This window comes from Nipponia nippon, unplaced genomic scaffold, assembly GCF_047370975.1.
Source record: "Nipponia nippon isolate SJK-2023a ecotype South Korea unplaced genomic scaffold, ASM4737097v1 scaffold_1, whole genome shotgun sequence".
NCBI classification, from domain to species: Eukaryota; Metazoa; Chordata; class Aves; order Pelecaniformes; family Threskiornithidae; genus Nipponia; species Nipponia nippon.
Genome location: NW_028262290.1, coordinates 79093669 through 79110849, shown reverse-complemented (window position 1 = coordinate 79110849; position 17181 = coordinate 79093669). Strand labels below are relative to the sequence as shown.

The window sequence follows — 17181 nt, the reverse complement described above, 5'->3', positions numbered from 1 at the left end:
AAGATTGTGAAATCAAAGTTGGACTAAAGGATGATTAGGCATTAAAAGCTGATTGAATTTATCTTGCTTTGTATTTGCTTCATTATTCTGCATTATGATATCAATAGTAATGATATTGTTTACCCATTTGTCTATGGTAGTGAGAGTGAGCATGACTTCATCCTGATGCAAAGAAGATTTTTTTTTTTTTTGGCATTTTTTTATTTCATTGCCTTGGTAATGACTTGGCAACTCGTGTTTACTCAGAGGTCCTTTTCATTTTCTACAACATCTGCAGTTTCTCACACTATTGCCTTGTAAATGTAGCCATACATCAAGGCTAGCTATCTGCATGGCTATTACTTTCCCTTTGGTGCCAGGAATGTTTGACAGTTTCACACATTGCTATCCTATCAGCCTAATGATAGGGTCACGGTATGCTGGTTGTCTGCATACCTCAACAGACCGGCTATGTTAAACAATACTGATGTGAAGGAGAGAAGTTAGGGTGTTACAGGCACTGTACAAACTGTGTGTTGCTCAGCTCTCTGGTCCACCACTGCGTACCTGTGTGGCCAGTCAGTATCTGTGTGGCATGTCTGTCTGTGCCTTTTGGGCAGCTGTATCGATGGAGGTATCGCTACAGACATGGTGATGGTGGATGTTCAGTAGTTAGAATGAAACTTGAAGTGGAAAATATAAGCCTTGTGCTATAGCCAAGGGAGGTGCCCTGTTGTGAGCACAGGGGTATCCTCTCCAGTGGCGACCTTCCTGCTGGGGTGCCGTGCTTCTGCAAAGCTGACAACAGCAGCCCCACGCTCCGCAACCAAGCGTCCTGCTCCACACGCCGGCCTGCTGAAATAAACTTCCTCTGACACCGAGACAGAAGGGTAAAAGAAAAATACGTGGGTTTTTTTTTTCAAGTGCCTCCCTGGATGTGCTCTGTGACTCTAGACCAGGTTTCAGGCGGTACTGGCGGACCTCGAGAAGCGCTACCAATCCCCCGCCGTCACCTTTTTCACTTGCAGGCCTCGCCTCCCCCAAGAGGCCGGGCCAGCCGCCCGCGGCGCTCCCTGCCGGCAGCCCCCAGCTCCCGAGGGGCCGGCAGCGCAGCCCAGCCCTCCCAGCGCCGCCGGTACCGCTCCAGAGGGCCCGCCGTGACCCCGCAGCGTGAGGCCGCGGTGCGCCCAGCGGGGCAGAGGCGCCTGCGGGCGGGCACCGCCTGCGGCCGGGAGCCCTCCCCGCCCCGGATGCCGGCAGCCGCCCCCGCCCTTTGCGCGCCTGGCGCCGGGCGGGCGAGAGGCCGCGGGCGCGACCGGTAACGGCTGCGCCCTGCGGGGCGGGGGAGCCGCCGGCGGCTTGGGCCCCGCTGGACGAGAGAGGCGCTGGAACGCGGGGGCGAAGGCGGGCGGCGCCTGCGGCTGCAGGCCGCGGGGCGAGGCGAGGCCGGGGACGGGGGGCGGCCGGGCCGTGAGGCTAAGGGGATCCCGGGCTGCTGCCGGCTTCGCGGGGTGCGGGGTCGGTGGAGGGGGCCCTGTCAGGAGGGCGCAGGGGAAGGCGATGAGGCAGCAGGCCTTAGGGGCGGTGCTGGGCTGGGAGGAGGGGAGGGCGTGTCACAGCCAAGCTGTGGAGCAGCCTGCCCTGAGAAGTGGTGGGATCTCCCTCGGTGGAGAGTTTCAGAACCCCTCAGGGTGAAGCCTTGAGTGGCACGGTCTGGTCTAGAAGCTGACCTGGCCGAGGGCGGGAGATTGGATGAGGTGACTTCCAGGGGCGCCTTCAACCCCAAACCTCCTCTGACCCCCAAAATCTCCGTGCCAACTGGCTGCTTTCTGTGTGATAACCCAAGTCTGTGTTAGCCCGTGTCCCCCCAGATGGCCGTACCAGGTCACTAGCTGTGTCTTGTGTAGCCAAACGCCCGGGTCCTGGTCCTGCAGCGTGCCCACGTACCCCAAGGAGAGCTCTGGGCCCTTGGCACCGCTCCCGTCCCTGCGTGCCTTCGTGACCTCAGAAAAATCCGCTGGGTATTGTGGGTTTGTGAAGGCAGCGCCATATGTAACATCATTTTTGTAAGAGATGAGGGGCAAGCACGATGAAGGTTTTGCTAATCAGGAAAATATAAATTTGAGGGAGCTGGGAAAACAGTGTCTGCTGTAGTTGGTCCTGAACTGAAAAACGCCAGTTGCGTTTTTGGTGTTAAAAACCTATTTGAAGTGGGCTAGAAACACGCATTGCATGCACAACAGCTTTCTCCTGTTTGTTTTCCTAAATACTACACGGCTTCTTAAAAACAAGCACTCAGTGGGGAGCCTCCTTAGATGAAGCTAACGAGCTGGGTGTTGTAGCTGTGGGATAGCATGTGTGGGATGCGGCTGCAGGTTGTGTAAACAGCTTTTATAGAAGAGGTGTGAAAGCCTGCCCGCACTCTTCTGCAAATGTGCTGAGCCCTGGGTCGTCAGGGCCGGCCCAGGGTGTCCCCAGCCATGCTGGGTATCCAGGCTTTCCGGCCATTCACAGCATGTGGCCACAGGTGCCACGGCTTCTGGGGTCCCTGATAAAATTGTTCCCAGGCTTGGTTGGTTGACCATGGTGGTGGCGGATGCCCTGACCTCCTCCCGGTTCATTCCCCTCTGCCCTCATCCCCCCTCCTCAGTGCACAGGTAAGGAGTTTGCAGGCAGCGTGTAAATTTTTCTCCAGGTCTTTAAAAGCTGTATTGAGGCAGGATTCCTCACGCCTGCAGAAAGGGGAGGATGGTTTGCCTCGGGAGAAAAAAGAAGGCGTTTTCTGCGCATAACCCCTAGCTGCTCAGCCTTGACATAACTCGAGTTTAGGCGAAGATCTTGCAGATGCAGATCCCTGTCATAGGTAGCTTTTTAGCACTGCATCGGAAGCACTGTGTTTAACAGCTTTGCAGCCATCCTCGCTCCAGGAGATGTCCACAAGATGGGGCCCCTCTCCTTGATTGTGATGAAGAAGGCTTTTAGGGGGTTTGGCTCTAATTACAATAATCAGCACTCTGAATGGTGTCTGTCAAATGCTGCGGTAATGATACACCACTGTCGGAGGAAACCTGGCTTCCTAGTAAGTGGGAAGCTGTGGCGAGCAAAGCTGCTGAATGTTGTCTCTGCGTGCAGCAAGGCACTGTAGCCTGCTGGGTTATGGTGCAAGGTGGAATGTCACCTCTGTGTTAGGGCTCTGGAGTTATTCAGAGGGAGCCCTGGTTGTGATACAACATCGTCACACCCTGCGTTCTATTTTGCACTACTGAATGTTTATCAGTTTATCTCCTGTACCTGGCAAAATCAGATTGCCTTGGGATATCATTAAAACTTGATAAGCCAATGAGTTGGAAGAAGCATGATTTAAATTGTACCCTGAGGGTATTCTGTTTACGCTTGCTCATCATAAGATCTTTTTTTTCTCATACAAACAAATATAAATAGAGGTATGCTGAGCTGCTTAAGAGAGTTTTAACCGTGACAAACAGTATTAGTTCCAAAATGCTGAGTTAATCTCCTTGCAGTTCTCTGTTATTTAAACTTGATTGGCCGAATAGTGCAAAATCACATTAAAATGACTCAGCAAACTGAAGCTCAATTGAGAGGGGACGCATCTTAAGCAACCCAAATATATATCACTGAAGAAGTAGCATTCGAAGAGCAGCAACTAGTAAATCTGAACTTCTGCCATGCAAGCGTCACCAGCGCTCATTAAAGGTAGGAGAAGCCTCTGTTACAGTATAGACTCTTTTGGAGACCATTTTTTGCCGTTTCGTGTCTGGCACTCCTGTCACTTGAGGCTCAGAGCTCGCTGGATGAGAAGACGGGGAGTTGCCACCTTGATGGCATGCATAGAAGAAGCAGCAAAAGGGCTGATGAGGTGTTTCTGAGCAATGGGAAGAATAAATAGAGGGATGAAGGAGAAGGCACGGAAGTGTTTCAAACTAGAGCTGTTTTGAGTCTTGTTACCTGTTTCCGTGTTGATGCTGTAGCCGCAGGCTCACCACTCTGGGTGGGAGAACAGCACAGATGCTGTTGTGCTGTGGCTGCAACGTGAGAAGTTCACAGATCGGACTCTCTGCCTAAACTGGGTTTTACCAAAATTGTTTTAGCACTGGATTTTATTTTATAGAGGAGGCTTATGTGGTAGCCTAAATCTTGAAACTGGGAAGGGTAAATCCAGGCAATGGAAATGCCAGATCCGGGCTGCAACTATGTCGTGTGTGGGCTTGATGAAATGTGACAAAGTGTTTAAAACTGGGAGACTATAAAGTATAGTGAGTAATTGTTTGAAAAAAAGGCAAGGCATGCAGTACTTTAAAGTTGTGGTGAAATTCACACTTCATAAAGCTTTGAAATAAAAGTCAAAAGAGATGGCGATGCAGCCGATATCTAGGTGGAGATCAAACCTGAGTAGTTGATACGTTAAGAGTCTTCATGTGTCTCAGCCACAGACAAGTTTGAACTTTATTTCATTTGATGTTTCACAGATGCAAAGAGCTGATCTAAACTGGAAATACAATCGGATTCCTAAACTAACAAGCTTCTGCTCATTAAATTTGTGGTGATTGAATTATATATAGGTGAAAATTAGAATTCAGTTAATAAGCAACTTTTAAAATCCTGGGTTCCTGCAAGTTTTTATTTAAATGTATCTTAGCTGTACCAGATAAATTCTGCGGGAAGAAAAAAGTGTTTTGTTCATGGTCTGCTCAACACCTCTGTTAATCCCTTCTGTGAACTATTCTTAGGTACTTTTGAAAATCTGCATCCATGTCAGTTTAATTAGTATTTTTTACCAAGCATTCACTCTGTTCAAAGAAAGGTGATGCTGTGAATTTTGGCATGTTTGTAGGGATAGCCTCAGCAGTACAAGACGATTTACTCCTCTCTGTGAATAACTCGTAAACATTCTTCAAGTCATTACATTTTTAAAATAATTATTGATGCAGCATGTTGTTTTTGTATATTAAACATTGGCAATACTGTTATTTTTGTTTAAACACAGCTTGTATTTTAACATGTATTTTTTTAAACAGATTTATTTTAAAAGAAACAAGTCTTTTACTTAAATAGAAATCAATTTTTGTCGGCTTACCGCTCAGATGAACTGCTTGTGAAGGAAAACAGTCGGCAAGCAGGATGGAAGGAGGGTTGTTCTAAGTCTGGTCAGTTATACAGAGTGTGTTGGAAGTCTCATGCCTTTGCTTTGCCTGAGATTTGGAGAAAGTACTTCTGCCTCATCGCAATGCTGGCAAAGCTGCGGTCAGTCTAACTGGCAAGTTAAGCTCCAGCTGCATCTTTTGGAGATCATGTGGTGACTGATTGCAGAAGGTCAGGAGAGGAGCTTTGTTCAAAAAAGGCACTGCTGAGAGATGTCCTTAAGGGGGCCAGTTCTTGGGGCTGGGAACCTCTCCGTGTATCACCACAAAGCGCGTTGTCCTGTGAAGAGGGCTTAACTGGTGTAAAGAGGCAGGATATGGAGTAATATGTTTTGTTGTTCACTGTGTTTTCTTGTTTTGTTTTTAATACCATTTTCTGTGTTACACACGTTTGTAGCAGAGAAATTGAAGAGGGGAGGGAGTATTGGAAGTGTATCGAAGGTCTTATTTGACATCTGTTTGAATTAGTTAGAAAATCTAGAAGGGGATAAATGATTAGGATATATTCCTAACAAAAAAATAGTAAAGCATTGAAGGGTGCATTTGATTTTTATTGCCAGCATGCTGCAGTTCATTTTAGTAAGGGGACCAGCCAGACCAAGGAATATTGCTCCAGTGCATGCATTTACATGGGAGGAGAGACTCGCTGTCGTTAATAAGCAAACAGTGCCATTTGGATCAGTTAAGAGTGGCGGCAGAGCTAGGTTAAACAGCTTCTCAGACGAGGGTAGAAAAAAGGCTCTGTGTGTGACTACCTGCTGCTTGGTGGAGGGGTAAGAGTAAGGGGCGCCAAAAGTTAGTTGGGTTTAAAAAGTTGCTACAGTGGCCTATCTCCAGTTGAAAGGATGAAGAAATTAAGCTGAGCTTGAGGGATTCTTCTGAGAAGACCTCTTAGGTCATAAGCTCTTTGGAAACCTTCCTTCACTTGAGGAGAAATGGAGTAGTTTCCAGTTTGTCCTTTAAAATGTATACCTCTAGAGAAGTTACCTGTCTGTGATGTATGAGGATATGTTATATGCACAACACTGGTGTATTCCTCTGACCGCTCTCAGTTCGGATTACATAGTGTGTAACTCTCAGAGAAAACCGTCTGCTGATTTACCTTCTTTGAGTTGATTTATTAGAACTTTTAGAGATGCCAGTTAGCGATGGTTCCCTGGGAAAGGGCTGTATGCAGCAGGGGATACAAGGGACCGCCATAGTGCATGTAGGCAAAAACAGCAGCCCTGGCTTCCCCATGGAGGAGGGGAAAGGGGACATGCACAATGAAAACTTGAAGGGAAAAAGTAAGAAAAGTAGCACACTGACAGTGGGGTCTCACAGGAGTCACAGCAAGAGGTTACCAGGTGCCAGCCTGTGAGGAGGAGCTGTAAGACCACATGAGAGGAGTGGTTATGAAGCACAGTGTGTGGGGGCATCACATGGAAGTGCAGTTATCACATGCCGGATTGCTCCAGGCACAAAGCTGGGAATGGTGGACTGACATAAACCCTTCTTCTGGCCTTATCGCGCTCTTGGGTTATGCTGACTGACCTGGAATTCGTGAATATTTATGGAAACCAGAGAGGGCTGGTGTCAAGAGCCTGTTTACAACAAACACCCGGAGCTCTCACTTCTAACCTTGCAGCATCAAGAGGGTATTATTGGGTGTCTGGAGGGGACTGTGGGGACCGCATGAAGATTATGACCCATAATCACAGTTGTTACTGCAAATAAATTATATTACTGTTTGTCCTTTTTGCTTTCCTGCAGATTCCTAGATGGCTAATGAATCCAGGCCCTGCCCGTGTGGTATTGGAGACAGGTTTGACTATGAGGGTTGTGGGCAGGAGGTGCAAGTTGGGCACATCAAGGCGTACGTTTGCAAACCACCTGCCGGCACAGACAAAGCTGTGATTGTGATCCATGATATATTTGGATGGCAGCTCCCAAACACCAGATACATGGCTGATATGCTTGCGGCTAATGGATACATGTAAGAAATCTTTTCTTCTCCAAGAAATCCCACTCTATGATTTTTAGCCTTACGTTAGAACTGTTATTCCCATACATGAGAGGAAACTATTACCAGGGCAGTTTCAGTGGTATATTTCCATGATACAAAACCACAAAGGAACATTGCTGTGAAATGTTGCAGAGTACAGCCTGCTTTCTTCATACTTGGCTGTTTACAGAAGAAGTGACTGCACGCATAGAATGCATGGAATGTTGAAAACACGATGCAGGAAAAAGTGATTCTGATAATTTTCCCAAAAATGTGAGATGGCTTCAAAAAACAGTGTGTTCTGGAACAGAAATGTGTATCCTGTTTTTAGAAATCTTTTTAAAATAAACAGTCATTCAAGCTAAATTATATGATGGGATTTTAAAAAATTGTCATCAGCAGAAATATGAATGAGTGTCATATTCAATATCATATTTGAAATATATGCGCATTGAATATGTGCATATGAATGACTCATATGCACACATGGGGTGTTAAATACAATCCCCTTCCCCCGTGCGAGTCTTTCACACTCATTTTCAGTGCCCTATAGCAGTTAAATTTCAAAATGCAGCAACATCTTGCAATAACTGGATATGCTGCAAGGTACTCCATTTGCATTATACGTTACAAACATTCATATAGGGTTGGGACTGGCCTGCAGTTTCAAAAAGCAAACCTCCACTTAATTCTATAGTGGGCTAGTTTTGAGAGATGGTCCTTTAATGCTCTCAGCCTATGGAGCATGAGGGAAGTCAGGCATCCGCAGGCAGTTGCCACGTGGCTGAGATCTGTCTGTGGAGCTGAAAGGAGCTCTATGTCTCTGTGATGTAAAGATACTATCTCTGTGAGGATTAGGGTTTTCTGATACACTGGAACAATGAATTGGTCTATAGTCTGCTCCTTGCTACTGTCTTTCCTGAGGACCTGACATCCCCTCTTCTGCTCCATGATTGGAAGCATGTTTGTCTTGTGACCAAATGCTATCATTCTCAACATGAGACTGGATGTACACCTCTCGTGCTGTGCAGGATACTAGCAAATTGCTAGTATGACAGTGTGCTTCCTTATTACAGTAAGAGTCCACTCAGCCAAAAGTACCCAGTGTCTGATAAATTGGTATTTCTCCACACTGCCTTAATTCCTGTAATTTTTCCCTGTGATTCATGCCATGTTGTGCTTCTTTTCGTAATACCTTCTTTCCCTCCACTTGTATTGCTAATAGCGCGGTGGTCAAGGGAAGGCGGCTGGTGTTTCCATTGCTCTAGGCAGGAGGAGAGCTGAGAGTTTTCAGGCAGCAGTGTCTGAAGAGAGGCCATGTGTGTCTTCCCTGATTGATTGCTTCAAGATGGTGCTGAACTGGTGCACCAATGTTTATTGAGAGGAAAATAGCTGGATTTTTCCTAGTGCAGTATGGGATGAGGAGCTATGAGAGCTGTATTTCAGAGACCGCGTTAAGACTGACGGCTTGTAGTGTCTTATCAGGCTAATTTGAGTGGGGAAGAACCTGTTCTTCTACACGGGCTTGGGAAGGTTCACTTTCAGAGCAATATGTAGCCTTTCTGACAGGTAGTTATCCAAAGGCTGTGCGATTTTGCCCATGCCTTTCCAAACACAAGTATGCTGTGGATGTCACTGTTTTTTTCACAGAAATGATCAAGCACAGTAAAAAAAAAAAAAAAAAGCTTGCAACATACTTTGGTCTGCTTTAGGCCAAACTGAGCTGGTCATTTCACCATAATCATTGAGATACATACTGTGTGTCTGAGGAGGGAGAGAGCCAAAGGCATTTAATAAGTGAAAGCTGACAGCAGTTTCCCAGGGATCCCATTGCTTCCCTGTGGGCTGGGCTTGGGAGAAGAGGCAGCAGGATCTGGGGGTGACCTAGTGATGGCAGCCTCCAGAGTCCCTGCTTGTTTCCTTCTGCATGATGAGACTGTAGCGTCCACTGGTGACTGCACCATCACAGCTCTGCTGCTGCTCACGCAACACGTTTCAGCTGGAGTCATCCCAAGCTGGGGTTTGAGCACCCCTGTGATGCAGGAATTCTTTAGTACTGCGTGGACTCTTACTGTACTTCCCTTTTTCCAGTCACCAAACGGTGTCCGCAGTAAAACACTCCTCCCTTTCTTCCCATGTGTTTTCCCTTCACTTGTTTTTTGCTTTCTCAGTCCGTCAGGTGTTTTTATTTTTTTTCCTAGCTCTTAAGTAAGCCTCATGATGTGCTCTGTAGTAAAGAACTATTTTATGTAATTGTCTTTGTTTAAATGGAACCCATTAATGATGGATTTATGTTAAATGGTATTACGTTGTATGCAAAATCTAAAATTGTTGTAAGCAGGACCTAGTTTGATCATCCTTTACAAGATAATCTATTGTTTTACTGTGTGTAGTTTCAAATTATGTACTCAAAGCAGATAAAATACTAGGAATAAAAATATTTATATTTTCCAGATTTGTGTCACAAATCGTATTGTGTGGTTTAGTCATTGAAAAAAGCCTATAGAGATACCTATACATGTTTTCTAAAGCTCATAGGCATTTCTGTAGAATTATGTTAAACACTGATGTTTAAAAACATTACTTTCTCAGGAAAAAGAAATCAAAACAAATTTATGCCTGGATAGAAACTTTCCATGCTATGAAGCGCCAAAAAAATCTCAGTGTGTGATTAATTAATTCAATTTTGATTTTTTTTGTGTGTGTGTCTGTATGTGCAGAGCCATCTGCCCAGATTTTTTTGCAGGAAGAGAAGCTTGGAAGCCTTCTGATGACTGGTCCAAGTTTGATGATTGGCTGAAAACTCGGGATGCCAGGAAAATAAGCAAGTAAGATGTCAGGGAGCTGGATATCACATTGCCTGCTGACATCAGATACTGCTTTTTTATTCCCTTTTTTTTTTTTTCCTCGAGGTTGGATGCAGCTAATCTACCAGTGAAGGTGGCCTTTTTTTAATGACTCCTTAGAAGTAGATGGAATCAGTGACTTTTTATTTTGCCTTGAACAGAGTGAAGAGTTTTGTCATCTGATGATGATATCATAGACTGCTAATTATTTTCTCTGCCTCAAAAAGCATGGTTTAAAAATGACCAGTGACACAGTGAGAAAGTGTAATTCTCATCTCGAGTCTTGCCAGGTGTAACAGACTGATACTTTTAAGATGTTGTACGGAAAGAAGAAAAGAGTTTTTGATTGCGCTGTTGTACTTGCCCACCACGGTGTAACTGGCCCCATGCGGCTGATGGCTGGATCATCTGTTGTCAGGGCGCAGTGAGGGCTGGTGGCTCCCTAGGGGACAGGGTGCTGGGAGCCAAGAGGAGTATCAGCTGGCAGTGCCAGGGCCCCGTCCCGTGGTACGCCACAATGATGGCAGCCAGGGTCAACTGAGGCAGGTCCCGGGTCAAGCTGGGAATGAGGAAGTTGGGGTCAGGGGCAGGTCCGGAGACATTAACCAGTATCGGATACAGCCCAGTGATCACCAGGCAGGTCTGTAGTGATGCGGCAGGGCCGAGGCCAAGCCGGGAAGTCAGTCTGTGCGTCCGTGATCTGGACAGGCATCTGGGTCAACGGGGCCCATGGCCAGGCACAGGCATTGCTGCGACAGAGCCGGAGCTGTAGCTCAAGCAAGGCCGAGCGGCAGAGCCTCAGCTTAAAAACAAGTCCCATGGAGGCCGGGGTTGTCAGCCCTTGCTGAGGCTGCCCCGCAGCGCTGTCTGGGAGCCTCTCCCCGTGGTCACCACTAGAGGGAGGGGAGCAGCCCTTACCTGCACTATCTTTAGGATGACCCTGGGTCCTGGCAGCAAACCCCTGGGGGAGGGAGGAGTGGATGTGTTCAGGGCCCTGAACACAGATTCGGCAGGCAGCCTCTTCTTTTCACTGTGAAGGATTTTTAAGACCAAGTTTGCTGTGATTTGAACTCACAGTGTGTTGGCTGCCTTGAAAAAAAAATGCTAACTTTGGACAACATGAGGCAAGAGTCCTCTGCTAGCACCTTAGTGACACTGCACAGCTACGTAGCAGTGGGAGAATAGAGCTGTTTGCTGCTACAACCTTGGAGTCAAACTCTCGGCTTAGCAAAGGCCAAGGGAAAGGTACACGCCTGCACTTACATGCAGACTATATGCTCGTGTAGTTAGTGGGATCAAGGACATCTTCATTAGCTCCTAAAGATGTTATCCTGGCACCGCTGCTGAAGAAACTCTGTTGGTTCCAGTTCTGTCCAGCTGTTGGTGTAACTGCATCCCTTTTCCTGCATTTTAGGGTAGCTGACTGATAGCTGAATTGTATTTGGCAGTGTCGGCATTTTCTTGATTGCTCAGATTTCCTGGATGCACATCAGCCCAGTTATATTAATGTCTTTTGGTTTCTTTAACTCATAATTTCCTTCTAGTAAAGGAGTCTATAATACCTGTTTTAGATTTCTCTTGCAGATTTTGCAACAGACTTTACTGGTGCCTCTCTGAACTATAGCAGTGTTTGCAGCACCTCTTGTTTTGCTCTTTCTTGAGAGAATCTAACAGGTAGCTTAAGGGCTTCTTCCTCAAAGGCAGGTCCAAATTATCATGTCTCCTCACAGCAGAAACACAACGGCTCTGGAGAGGAGCAGGACTGATTTCTTCAGCTTGCTGATAACACCTTGGGACTCTTTTGTTAGCGCGTGTGTCCTAGGCAGAGCGATAGAAAACTCTGTGACTAAAAGGGACACTGACAGATGGTTTCCCAAATTTGACTCAAAACCAAACAAGATGAAACATTTGAAGGGGGGAGGAAGAATGACAGCTGGAACAGTTGAAATAATAGGCAAGTACCAACTGCTGCTCTTCATTGAAAGGGTTTTGCTAGTGTTTGTAGACCAGGTGTGTTCTTGGGCTGGTGAACTCGGGCTGCTACAGGATGCCAAGGTCCTTTGCCAAGCAAAGGTGTTTTCTTCTCTGTAACTTGGACTAGAATCTTCTGGCCTCTAAATCCTGATGTAGGGGTAGTGCCCTGCAGCCATTTGGCTGTTTGTGTGATAAATGACCCTCATGTCCTCAGTGAAGATGTATCTGTAGGGACCATTGAGAAACAGAAGCTAGTGCTTCACATGTGAAGCAGTCCTTGAGGAGCACAGCTCAGGCAGTGATCTGTGCCCTGTCGTGGCTTCCAGTTAGCTTTGAATTTAAGCTGTTGGTAAATTTTAACTTGTTAGTGTTAGCAAGTAAAGTCTCCTGTTGTTTTAGTCGTGCCCCTGAAGAGATCATGTCTTCCCCTCCCGTGTGCAGCACTGCCTGAGCATTTATCGGCAAAGACCTGTCAGTGGCAGAGGTGCTCTGCTGCCTTAATAACACAGAAGGAATTTGTTGCCAAGGCAATACTGAGAAGGGGTCAGACTAATTAGAGACCAAACTAACTTCCTGGCACGTGTCTTTCTTGGGCTGTTGGGAGTAGCTACATTGAAGGTTGCTGGGCTTACCTATTTGGTGAGAAGGTTATGGAAGACATAACTGAGTCATTTCCAGAGAGCTCCTGTCTCAGAGGGGTCAGTTGTCGTGGGCACTTTTTAGTTTGGAATCTGTCCCCTCTCTGCTGCAATGGGAGGGAAGGGCTGGGCTCTGCCTGGCATTTCTTACAGGTGATTCATGTTTCAAGTGTTGGCTCCGGTGAAGAAATAATTTTTTGGCACTTAATTTGCTTCTGTGTGTGGTTGTGTGTTGGCAAATAATGTGGTATTTGCAAAGCTGATGTATTGACGGCGTATACAACTTGCGTGCCCCAGGGGCAAGGAACTGGGGCTGAAAATACAGTTCTGAGGTGATATAAAAGACTTAACTGCTACCTCTCTGCCACCAATACTTTCTCTTTACTGCCTCTGCGTGGTGACACCTGCTTCAGGGGTAAATGGGGGTTTTCAGAATGCAGCATCTGGGCGAGGTGTATTTCAAGCTACATTGTAAATTCTGAAAACACCTACCATGTTTGTTACATTGACTTTCCTGCAGCAAACATCTCAGATGCTAACTTACAGTTACTGTCAGCATTTTGACTGTCTAATGAATAGTATTCTCTAGGAGGTTTTTATTACTTTTTCTGTCTACATTACAAAGCAAAAATTCCTCCTGCTTCTCAGAGAATTTTAAGCTGCTTTAACTCTTAGGTAGGTGTCAATCATCTGCTTTTCATCCCTTTAGGTTTCTGTCGATGTATGTTATTCATGTTGCGTTTTTATTTAATTCCATTCAGTTCTGTTTTTCCTCTTTCTGATGATTTCACATTAGCAACCCCTAATATTTGTCTGAAATAATGATTTATTTAAAGTACATGAAAGAAAATATAGTAGCAGCATGATATGGGGACACTTACATGTATCTCTACATTTTCTTTTCATATTTCAAATACTGGCTTTACTATGGGTGCTTAATTTGCATTTGCTTATATGTTCCAGAGAAGCTGATGCTGTCCTGAAATACCTAAAGGAACAGTGTGGTGCAAAGAAATTGGGCGTCGTTGGTTTTTGCTGGGGTGGTGTTGCTGTACGTCACCTGATGATGACATACCCGGAATTGAAGGCTGGTGTATCTCTCTATGGTAGGTAAATACAAAGATGTAAGACAAGCAGGTACACATGCATATGTATATTGTGTAGCTTAAGTACTTGATCTAGCCTTATTTCTTCAAATCAGGCTGTCAGCTGATGAAGAGAGATATTTTGCATGGGAAGGGTTCAAAGCTGCACCAGTGGAGGATTAGACTGGACATTAGGAAGCATTTCTTTACCGAGAGGGTGGTCAAACACTGAACAGGCTTCCTAGAGAGGTGGTCGATGCCCCAAGCCTGTCAGTGTTCAAGAGGCATTTGGGCAATGCCCTTAACAACGTGCTTTAGCTTGGTCAGCCTGGAATTGGTCAGGCAGTTGGACTGGATGATCGTTGTCGGTCCCTTCGAAATGAAATATTCTGTTCTCTTCTATTTTCAGCAGAGTAGGAAGGATATTATGCAAAGAAGATGATGGTGAGGATATTTGTTCCTAGTTTCAGAATGGGTCATAGCAGCCATGTCTTAATTTCAGGTCTGGACAGACAGACATATTGTCCTTCGGTCACCTTTCCAGTTTAGCTTCCTTTTCCTGTTTACTACTGTTCTGCATATTGCAGAGCTAGAACTTCACCTCGGAGCAGAGAGTGCTATTGTTGATCCAGCTACTCTGTAGAGTTAGATTGAGGTTATTTTAACACCAACTTTACTTCCATGTTCTATGCAAGAAGCCAGGATAGCTGAGCTGCCCTTTGCTAACATTCTCAGAATGCAAATTTTGGTCTACTTACTGAAGCATGAACTTTCCCAGTCAGTTCAAAAGAACTCAAACTTGTATGCACAGAAGGCATCTTTCAGGTCTTATTAATTCAGATATTGAGTCTGTATCTAAAGAAACTGGCTTAGATAGAGTTTTAATCTAGGAGGGTATTCTTCTGTCTTGAAAGTAAAGCTAATATTTATGGCTACGTATTGCATGAGACATGAAAACTTTTCACTGCAGAAGCAGACACCTTAAAAGTCAATTGAATAGTTTTTCTTGTTTCTTTTATGTTTTCTAGGACTAATCAAGGATTCTGATGATATATCCAATCTCCTGAACCCTACATTTTTCATTTTTGCTGAAAAAGATGAATTCATTCCCCTTCATCAAGTATGCTAATAACCTCCGTCTTCTTTCATTTCTGCATGTTTATATTTCAATCCTGAATTGGGAGTCAAAACTCAGCCTCATAATAGTGCTTGAAGGTCAAAAAATAAGCAGAAAAATGGAGCTAGACATAGAAGCGCTAATGTAACCTAGGCAAAGAATGAAAACTAGATTTTTTTTTTTTTTTTTTGTCCTTACGTCTCTTTCTTTTGTAAAAGTATGCCTCGTAACCCAGGTAACAAAGTTTTATCAAAATCCCATTGCTGTTTTGGAGTACTCTGGGAGCTATCCTTTGCTGTATGACTTTGTTTTCTATTGGTCCTAGGAACGCATAAACAGTGTAGGATATGCCGAATTGCATCCACAGTTGTCCTGTTAGAAGCTTTTTGTTCAGTTGTCGTGTATTTAAAATTGTCATATATTTCACATGTAGGAAATACTTTTGTTATATCCATATCTTTGCAAATTGTTGGACCTGCCTTTCTAGTCTAACAAATTTTCTAGACCCTTACTGCAAAGGTGGTTTTTCTTTGTATAATTTTACTGTTTGTTATGCCCATATGGAGCTTGGTTATTAGTGTCTAGCATGAACGATAAATTAGGGAGTTGTACTATGAATAAGCTGAGGAGTGGCAGCATGGAACATGGCTATATTAATATAACTAGTACGATGCTCTATATTACAGGTCACCCTGCTGGAGCAGAAGCTAAAGAAAAGTTGCAAAGTCGATTTTGAAGTTAAAATTTATCCTGGACAAACTCATGGTTTTGTACATCGCAGAAGGGAAGATATCAATCCTCAAGATAAGCCTTATATTGAGGAAGGAAGAAAGGATATGATCAACTGGCTGAATAAATACATTTAATAGGAGAGAAAGCAAACTAATTTGTAACACAATTATGTAATACACTGGAGATTTTCGATAACACATTTTAGAAAATGGCAGGGGAGAGTTTGTTGAAATAGAAATTAAAGAAAAAAGCAAACAGAATATTGTAGATGTTTTTTGTCAGTAGTTTCTAATTGATACGTTCATATTACATTCTTGTCGTGGTTTAACCTCAGCCAGCAACTAAGCCCCACCCAGCCGCTCGCTCACTCCCCCCCCCCGGTGGGATGGGGGAGAGAATCGGAAGAGTAAAAGTGAAAAAACTCTGGGGTTGAGATAAGGACAGTTTAATAGGGAAAGCAAAAGCCAGGCATGCAAGCAAAGCAGAACAAGGAATTAATTCACTGCTTCCCATCGGCAGGCAGGTGTTCAGCCATCTCCAGGAAAGCAGGGATCCATCACGCGTTACAGTGACTTAGGAAGACAAATGCCATCACGCTGAACGTCCCCCCCCCCCCTTCCTTCTTCTTCCCCCAGTTTATGTACTGAGCATGACGCCATACGGTACGGCATAGCCCTTTGGCCAGCCTGGGTCAGCTGTCCTGGCTGTGCCCCCTCCCAGCTTCTTGTGCACCTGGCAGAGCAGGGGAAGCTGAAAAGTCCTTGACTGGTGTAAGCACTACTCAGCAAGAACCAAACCATCAGTGTGTTATCAACATGATTCTCATCCTAAATCCAAAACACAGCACTATGCCAGCTACTAGGAAGAAAATTAACTCTGTCATCCCAGCCGAAACCAGGACAGTTCTTTTGAAGAAGTCTCAGATTTCACCTAGCAGTGTCATGTGCTGTGAAATATTCTTCAGTTCCTTGAGAGTTCCTTAATGCTTGAAATAAGTTAGACCAATGGTAAATCAATCTCTTTGTGTATTATGGCCACTGTTCATCTAAGTTCTACATAAATCACAAGCCCAAAACTTAGGGACACAAATATATTGTTTGGTGAAGCTCATCTTGAGAGACTAGGCTTTTTTGACTCGTACCCTGGTGGCAGATGTGTATTTAACAGGTGACGTAAACAGGCATATCTTGATTCAAAATTTGTGGCTAAGGTTATTCGGATGGGGTACTACTTTCTCAGATTACCTTTTGTTCCGTGAAACTCTGCAGATGATTTCCTGGTCAGTTTAGGAATTCAAAAGTACAATGCAATCTGCAGACAGGGCATTTTAATGTGTGGCGTACAAACCAGGGTTGCTGCTTAAAGAAGAAATGTTACATGTTTTTGCCTAATGTATCTTGTTAGGTAATTTTTCCATTGATGATACGACAAAAATCTCCGCGTTGCATCAGTTCAAGTCGGTGGCCAGCGGTGGCTGCGTAGGGAATTTCCCCTCTCACTCCGCACCCTGGCAGCCGGCCGTTCAGGGGATTCCTGAGCTGGATGTTGCCACCGGAGCGGTGTGTGGAATGGCCACTGATGGACTGAGCCTCTGTGAATTTGCCAGTCCCTTTTTGAACCTGCTTGAAATGCTGACCTCTAGTGCAGCCTCTGACAGTGACTTCCAC

At 45.1% G+C, this 17181-nt stretch overlaps 1 protein-coding gene across 3 annotated transcripts; it reads left to right on the top strand.

Annotated features, from left to right (window-relative positions):
• The first annotated feature begins 1048 nt into the window (after positions 1-1048).
• On the top strand, positions 1049-15774 carry LOC104018863 (carboxymethylenebutenolidase homolog). Of its 3 annotated transcripts, none has more exons than XM_087736837.1 (6): positions 1049-1114; positions 6891-7113; positions 9843-9950; positions 13544-13686; positions 14694-14785; positions 15469-15774. In XM_087736837.1, the coding sequence occupies exons 2-6, from the start codon at positions 6899-6901 to the stop codon at positions 15646-15648; spliced, it is 738 nt and encodes a 245-aa protein (XP_087592963.1). In that variant the 5' UTR covers positions 1049-1114; positions 6891-6898; the 3' UTR covers positions 15649-15774. The 3 variants fall into 3 exon arrangements, with proteins under 3 accessions (XP_087592963.1, XP_087592953.1, XP_087592943.1); XM_087736827.1 differs by lacking the exon at positions 1049-1114 and adding an exon at positions 1170-1297; XM_087736817.1 differs by lacking the exon at positions 1049-1114 and adding an exon at positions 1227-1419.
• The last annotated feature ends 1407 nt before the right edge of the window (positions 15775-17181 follow it).